General features: G+C 38.9%; 1 protein-coding gene across 1 annotated transcript in view; it reads left to right on the top strand.

The window, feature by feature from the left end:
* Scaf11 (SR-related CTD associated factor 11) overlaps positions 1-8,444 on the top strand; it is a 52,382-nt gene that overhangs the window by 33,172 nt on the left and 10,766 nt on the right. The window contains exons 7-9 of the mRNA XM_023723550.1: positions 5,622-5,680; positions 5,830-5,939; positions 6,850-6,951. Of these exons, the coding sequence (XP_023579318.1) occupies positions 5,622-5,680; positions 5,830-5,939; positions 6,850-6,951 (271 nt within the window). The remainder of the gene's footprint in view (positions 1-5,621; positions 5,681-5,829; positions 5,940-6,849; positions 6,952-8,444) is intronic.

Genomic DNA, 8,444 nt, shown 5'->3' with positions numbered 1-8,444 from the left:
CCCATCCACCCATCCACCCACCCATCCACCCATCCATCCATCCACCCACCCATCCACCCATCCATCCATCCACCCACCCATCCACCCGCCCATCCACCCATCCATCCATCCACCCATCCACCCATCCACCCACTCCTCCATAAAGAAAGCAAGCTGGGGAACTAGCTCAATGAGAACTTAGATTCAAAGGCACAGAGGAAAATACAAAACAAATCAATTTTTTGTACAAATAATTTTTATATTTCTTATAGTGTATAAAGACATTATTAAGAAATAAATTTTAGAGGAAACAGGATTTGAGGTGTACTTTGGGTAAACAGAAATCTGGAGTGGGTAGTTCTGTAGTTTTTGTTTATACTTGTGCCTAGAAGTGCTGCTTGCTTATAGTATGTGCATGCATTATTTTCATAAAGATTTAAGTGAAAAGACACACCACTGCTTTTGAAAGGCAGATAGGGATTTCTGAAATTATATATAGGTAGAGAACTTGACCAGTATTAAATGTTGCACAGGTTGTCATAAGAATCATTGAGTATAGCCAGAAAACTTAATAGTGCTTTTTATAGAGAACATCTTTTCTAATGATGGTTTCTGGAGATAGCTTTGCAAGTGCAAGCACTCTAAATAAACAGTGAATACTCACTGAATGTTAGGACAGCAGCTCAGCACCTTAGGGCACAAAAAACACTGTACAACTAGAGCACACTGATTCTGGAAATACAGCTGGGAGCCCATCACACCTGAGGGCACTTAGGGCCTTGGAAGTCCTTATGTTACCTTTAGGTGGGTGTTAAAGGGGTGCAGTGGTACGTTCCTTCCTGAAGCAGTCCTCTCCAGTACTCCCAGCTTCCAACTCTGTTTGTTACAACAAGCAGATGGAAAGGAAGTGCCTCTACACCAGGCTGTGCACAAGTGATTTAGAGGGGATGAGTTTGCTGTTAAGTAGAATCTAGGCCGTGATCAGCTAAACTCAGAAGAGCACAAAATGCCTGTGATCACACAACAGCAGGAGCTGTCCTCCTGGTTGGTCGGTGTTACTTATTTTTTAATTTTTAAATTTTCTCATTTTTTTTTTCTTCATTACACAAGTCAAGAAAAAGACAAATCATTTATATATTTTTCTGTCTGACAAGTTTGTGAATCTTGGATAAAACTCTGTAATTGACTGTTGAGTGTAAATTAATGATTTGAATATCATTTTCTGGATATGGAGATTTAAAATATTATGTTATTCTGTCAGTTTATGAGCAAAGACAAAGCATTGTGCAGGTGAAGGGAGTTTTCAGCAGCTTTTCTGTAGAATCTCGTCTGCCACAGACCTGGCGCCTAAAGGTTGGTGGACTTTCTGTTAAGCAAGCAGGGCTAAAAACTTTAGCCCTTAGCTCCGTACAAAGCATTTTCCAGAGTCTTGAGGAGGGCAGCAGGACTGTAGCAGTAACAGTTTATTGTGGATCCCATGTATTGATAGGTAGGGATGTTTAATAATAGAGACTTAAGGATAAGAGGAAAGCCAAGACCAGTAACCTGTAAAGATACTGAGTTTTTATAGTTAGAGCCTGAATCTTTGTGATGTGGAAGTACTCATAGAAATTAATTTCCAGATGAAACAGCAACAAAAGTCATAATGCAGCCAACAACATCTCTAAGGAAAAGTGAGGCTTTATCCCCTTAAACTATAATTGACAAAACCATATATATTGAAGGTGGTGTTTTGACTTATGCATTGTGAAATGATTATTACAATCAAGCTAATTAACATATCCATCAGCTCCCAGGCTTACAGCAATTCTTAATTTCTTCCTCTTAGAAACATTTCATGTAGCACAAGGTAAAAAACATTCTTAAGAAGAAACATGTGCTCAGCATCTCATTCCTAGATACAGATGGAGGTAGTTGCATGAGCACCATTCCAGATGATTTCTTGACATCTCTGTACATTAATGCATTTTTGAAAATAAAAAATTGGTAGTGCCTTGTATACTGCTTTGTAACCTGCTATGTCCTTTATTGGAGTGTGTTGGACACCCTTTCACTTCAGTAAATCCATGTCAGTGTCACGATTTCTTAGTGGTAGCTTAATCCCTCCCCCATCTCTCCTGGAATCTTCCTTTGTACTCTGATGCTGCTCACCCTTCCCACATTCTCTTACCTACTAATAGTCTCCTTATATGTTCATGTCATCTCTGGTTCCACATACGAGGGAAGATGTACAGTTGTCTTCTTTAGCCCAGCTTACTTTGCAATAGGATGATTTTGTGTCCATTTTCTTGTAACATAATTTCGTTTTACATAGAAGTATACTCCATTGTCTTTATTTTTTTTTTTATTTTTATTTATTTGAGAGAGAGAGAGAGAGAGAGAGAGAGAGAGAGAGAGAGAGAGAGAGTGGTGTGTGTGTGTGTGGCCAGCTCAGCCCACCAGGGGGCGGGGCTGGCTGGCATGTGGTGCTGGGGATCGAACCGCGGTCCCTGATGCCTTGCCAAGCTTGTTCTAAGTAGGTGCTTTAGACCACTGAGCCATCTCTCCAGCCCTCCATTGTCTTTATATATCATAATTTCGTTATTCTGTCAATGGGCGCTTATGCTGGCTCCCTATCTTGGCTGTTATGAATTATGTTGTAATAAACATGAATATGCTGTTATCCCCATAGATGCTGACTTTAATTCTACCGAGTGGTATAGCTGGCTCCTATGGTAGCTCTACTTCTGGTTATTTGGAGAAATTTTTCTGTATGGTTTTCATAATGGCTGTAACTCACATTTTACCAGCATTGGGGGAGAGTGTGGTTCTTTTTACCTGCAGCAATTATTATTATATTCTTGATGTTAGCCTATTTATTTGGTACAACATCTTGCTAAACAGTTCAGACTCATAGTGCTCCTCCTGTCTCAGCCTCCCCAGCACCTGGGATTAAGGCATGTGCCACCACGCCTGATTCCAGGGCTGGCATGGGTGTACCTGGGATCTGGGCACAGCATGTGGTACCAGGGATCAAACTTGGGACCTTGCGCTTGCCAGGCAGGCACTTATGCTGCCGAGCTATCTCCCCTCCTGTAGCTATTGTGGTATCAGTGAGGTGGAATCTCAGTGTAGTTTTGATCTGTATTTTTCTAATGGCTATAGATCTGTGATATTTTTTTCATATTCTTATTGGCCATTTGGGCTTCTTGGGGAATTTCATTTATCCATTCAGTGTTTGGGCTATTTGTGGAGTGTTTGTGTATGTGTGTCTGTATGTGTCTGTGTGTTGGTGTTGAGTTCTTTATATACTCTAGATACTAATCCTCTGTCAGAAGAGTAGCTGGGAATGATTTTTTTCCATTCTTTAGGCTACCTCTTTAGTCTGGCTTTTTTTTTTTTTTTTTTTTTTTCTGTGTAGAAATTTAATTTGATGTCCCCTTTGTTCATTCTTGGTATTATTTCTTGTGTTGTTGGAGTCCTGTTCAGAAGGTCTGCCTATGCCAATGGCTTCAGGTGTTTCCATTTTCTTCTAGTAGTTTCAAAGTTTCAGGTCTTACGTCTCGTTTTTTGATTCATTTTGAATTGAGTTTTGTAGAGTGAGTGAGCTAGGAATCTAGATTAAATCTTCTATAGCCAGATACCCACTTCTTCTAGCATCATTTGTTAAAGAAGCTGTCTTTTCTCCAAGGTATGTTTCTGGCATCTTTGTCAAGAATCAGATAGCTACACTTGTATGGGCTTATTTTCTTGGCCTCTATTCTATTTTATTGTTCTGTGTGTCTTTCTGGATCAGTACCATGCTGTTTTTGTTACTGTATGGCTTCGAAATATAACTTGAAGTCTGTGGAGTGATTCCTTTAGTCTTAGATTGCTTTGGTATTTTGGGTCTGTCATGTTTTCAATGGATTTTTGGATTTTTTTTTTCCTAGTTGTATGAAGAATGTGATTGGAATTTTGCGGGGGATTACATTCAAACTGCAGATCACTTTTGGTAACATGGGCATCTTACTATTAATCCTGCTGATCTGTGGCATAAGAGGTCTTCCCGCCTACTGGTGTTCCTCAGTTTCTTCAGTGTTTTGTAATTGTCACTGTAGAGGACTTTCACTTACTTCTTACAAAGAACTTTTTCTTTGGCGGAACCAGGGATTGAACTCAGGCCTTTGTGTTTGCCAGGGAAGCGCTTATTCGACTGAGCCATCTCCCTGGCCCTTTACTTACTTCTTGATTAGGATATTATTGCATTGATTGATTGATTGATTGATTGATTGATTGATTGGGGGAGTTTTTTGTTTTTAGTGCAGGGCAAGGAGGATTTTGTCAGGACTTAACTCATTGTGTAGTCCCAGATGGCCTCAAACTCACCGCAGTCTTCCTGCCTCAGCCTCTCTTGTGCTGATATTACAGGTGTGCACACCATGCCATTTGTCAGGATAATTTTTGTAAGCTACTGTAAATGGAACTATTTTCTTGGTTTCTTTCTCAGCTAATTCATTATTGGTGAATAGAAAAGCTATTGAAGGCTAGCGAGATAGCTCAGCAGACTAAGGGGCTGAGTAGGCAAGCAGGGACTGGGGTTCAATTCCTGGTACCACATGCCACACCTCCAGGCATGCTGAGCCCACCACCGAAACTGGCATGTTGTTGAACGCCTATAATCCCAGCACTGGGGAGGCTGAAAACAGGAGGATCAGAGTCCAAGTTGTATAGTGAGACCCTGTACCAAGTACATTTAAAAGAAAAGAAAAGGAAAGGAAAGGAAAGGAAAGGAAAGGAAAGGAAAGGAAAGGAAAGGAAAGGAAAGGAAAGAAAAGCTATTGAGTTTTGGTAGTGATGGTGATTGTTTGTTTAAAGGAAGGAAAGGTTTTTTTTTGTTTTTTTGTTTTTGTTTTTTTTTTTTTTAAAAAGGAGAAGTTTTATTTAGCTCACAGTTTGTGGAAGTTTTAGTCTTATAATCAGCTGGCTCCGGCACAGGGTGACGCGTGGCAGAGGGCAGCAGCTCATGGTGGCGGAAGACAGCAAAAGCAAGAATAATAGGGCAAAATGTTACTGAGCTTTGAATATTGATGACATGTCCTGAAAAGGTATTTTAATGAACACTTCTATTTGAAAAAGAGAGAGAGTACTGACTTGAAGTGGGTGCCTGTGTAGTGTGGCCTCTTTTCCACTGTGCAGTGCCTACCTTAGAAAAGCCAGCCCAGGGCCAGTGCCAGGGCCAGGGAGATAGCTCAGGACCCTGGCAAGCGCAGGGTCCTGAGTTCAATCCCTGGTACCGCCAAAAAAAAAAGGAAAAGAAAAAAGAAACAAAAGCCAGCCCAGCAATACTTACTTTTTAAGCATATCATTGATACTACACAGTATGATGATTTGTTTATGCCTTCTGGTACAAGATAGTTTAAGGCATCATAGGGTGGCAGACAGAAAATGTTGACTAGAATGTTAATGGTTGTACACTTCGAGCAGAGCAGTTTTTATTTTTTGCCTTGGTATTTTTCTCATCTTCATAGCTTAGATGGATAAGATGACATCATGTGAGAAAATTGTATAAATGTAAGTCCATTCTTCGTGTATTTTAACTTTCTCTTGACAATATCAAAGGTTTGCAGCCTTTTTAAATAAAATTAAGGCAAAGTAACCAAGTCCTTTGTGTTTTTGTACAGGGAACTCTTCATACAGTAAAATGGGAGGAAAGAAAAATGCACCAATAAAGATCGATAAGGTTTGTTATTGAAATTGTTGTTGAAATAAATTTTTTAATAAGTGATAACACTTAATGGTTACATAGCACATAACTCTAGTGCCTCAAGTACATACAAATATGGAATTACATTTGTTTTGTGTTTCACTAACTACTCTGTACATTTCTAGCCTCGAAGATCAAATCAGTGCACGAGTTATTGCTTCAGAAATTTTTTCTCCAATATATTTTCTTCTGGTAGCCACAATGGAGAATCTTCCTTTACCTATAGAGCTTACTGGTTAGTATTTTGTACTTTTAATGTGTGCTCATTATCCTTGATAGATCATTATAATTAACTTTGGTAGAAATTTAAACTCTGGGCTCAATTAAAAGTTATGAAAGTTCATCTTGTTTTGTTTTTCATTTGGAAAACAAACTAGCCCTAGCAAAGAGAAACCTGTATTGTCAGCCTCTCTGTTGTACAAAGCCGACATGTGCCATAATAATGAGTTTGCTGTGGTAAGTTGTTCTGGGTCAGGAAGATAGCTCAGTAGCATACGCACCTGCCTGGCAAGTGCAAGGTCTAGAGTGTGATCCCTGGTACCGCAAAGAAAAAGTTGTCTGTACAGTATTGTTATATTGTTATTGGGTTATTGTTAAGTTGCTGGAGTAGAACCTAATAAAGCAGAATGCATTCAGAGTAGATCCCATCATCTTTGAATCTGAAGGGACTGGCAATTAATGCTCAGTAGATATTTGTGGAATTTGAAGATTAGGCTTGGGTATCCAGTCAACATGTTAGACTAAGATTGTGTGATTTAATGGGCAAAGTACTGAGGAAACAGTTACCTCAACCTTTTGAAAAGGTGAATTGTATTCATTTTTGGTTGTAAACATACCCACCTTTGTTTTCATTTGTTTTATGTATTAGAAGGGAAGCTACTACACCTAGAATTTCTCTCATTAATGCAATTACTAATCTGAAATGACTCTTTAAAAGTTCTGTAACTAGATGATAAAAATTAAGACATTATTTTTAGGATTTAGGTAAATAATTTTTTATTTATGATACAAAATTGTATTTAATTTTATATAGAAGTGTTTAAATAGTAAAAATTTATTTTCATAAATATCATAATACTCTGTATGAGAACTACTGCTGTTCTTGACATTTGGAATTCTGATGAAGGTCTAAATTTATCTTTTAGTACAGACTTTACAGAAGTCAGTGAAATCAGTGCATTGATTAGACAGAAGAGACAGGAACTGGAACTATCGTGGTTTCCTGATTCATTACCTGGAATTGGAAGGTAAAAAGAAGTGTTTATTAAAATATTTACATGCTAGGGCCGACCAGATAGCTCAGCAGACGAAAGCTTAGGCAAGGCACAGGGACCATGGTTCCCTTCCCGGCGTGCCGTGCAGGCCCTGCCCCCAGGGTGTGCTGCAGTAGTGAAGGAGACTGGGCACGGTGGCGTGCGCCAGTCACTATGAGTCCAGTCTGTGTAGTGAGACCCTGTAGACTCTCTATTAAATATTAAATTTAAAAAAGTTCTACATGCTGACATGAACATACGAGGGTACTGTATTCAGTGGCTGTCTCCCTCAGGAAATTTTGGGTAAACTTTGGTGTTTCAGATGAATAATGAAGATAATAGCTTAAAGGACCTTTTGGCAAAGAAGGAGCCCTTAGCTGTCTGTTTAAAAGCATTTAGATACTTGTTTGCTAGGTTGATTTAAAGGGAAGAGCACCAGACTAGCAAGATTTATTATTAGTAATAGTTCTCAGACCTGTCATCCTTCTGTTCTTCCTTCATTCTGGCCTGACCTGCACTATCTGTAGAAGCATTATTTTTCCTGTATTTCCTTTTTTTGTAAAATGTTCTTTTGAAGTATTTGATTAAGTGCCTAGTGTCCTCTGGTATTCTGACTTTCTGTAGGTATACTTTTAAGTCCGAAGTTACTGGCGCAGGGCCAAGTACATCCCACATATTTAAACACGCTTCTATGTGAAGATCATGGCCTCTGGGTTTTATATTCATTCCCTATAACACATTGTAACTTTTTGTCCATCACTATAACTGTATATGACCTTCACGCTCAAGAAAGGATAACTGAACTTAAATAGAAATTGGGAAGTCTAGGTAATGTATACTCTGAAACCTTTTCTTGCAGTTATATGCATTTTTGTATGTATACAAGTTGCACATTATTTTAGGCTTATCTCTTCTTATGTCAGAATCTTTCCAATACTCAGTAAAATACATATATATTATTATTATTTTTTTTTTTTTTTTTTTTTTTTAAATAATTGTTTTAGGGGCCAGAAGATAGCTCAATAGCATATGCACCTGCCTGGGAAGCACAAGGTCCTGAATTTGATCCTTGGTACCACCAAAAAAAAATTTTTTTGGGGGGGGGACCTAAATTTAACATTGGTGAATAGTTAAAAGGAGCTTGTAAGTAGATTCAGTTTAATGCAGAAGGGGGGCATCGTAACTGGTCCATTTGGACACTGAAATCTTTGAAAGGCCATCACCCTCAGATCAATTCCTTGGAGATGTACTTCAGTGATAAAAGATAACCCCTGGTTGCCTGGAGAGGAAGGAGCCTGCTAAGAAATATAGGGTGGTTTTCTAGGCGGATAGACATGTTGCATGGTTATAGGTAGATTAAAATCATGAAATAACACTTAAAATATAGTTTTTTGTGGAACCAGGGATTGAACTCAGGCCCTTGAACTTACTAGGGAAGCGCTTATTCCACTGAGCCATCTCCCCGGCCCCAAAATATAGGTGTTTTA

Source organism: Octodon degus, unplaced genomic scaffold (assembly GCF_000260255.1).
Source record: "Octodon degus isolate 3935 unplaced genomic scaffold, OctDeg1.0 scaffold00100, whole genome shotgun sequence".
NCBI classification, from domain to species: domain Eukaryota; kingdom Metazoa; phylum Chordata; class Mammalia; order Rodentia; family Octodontidae; genus Octodon; species Octodon degus.
Note: the sequence above shows the minus strand (reverse complement) of the source record. Positions and strands in the feature narration are given on the sequence as shown.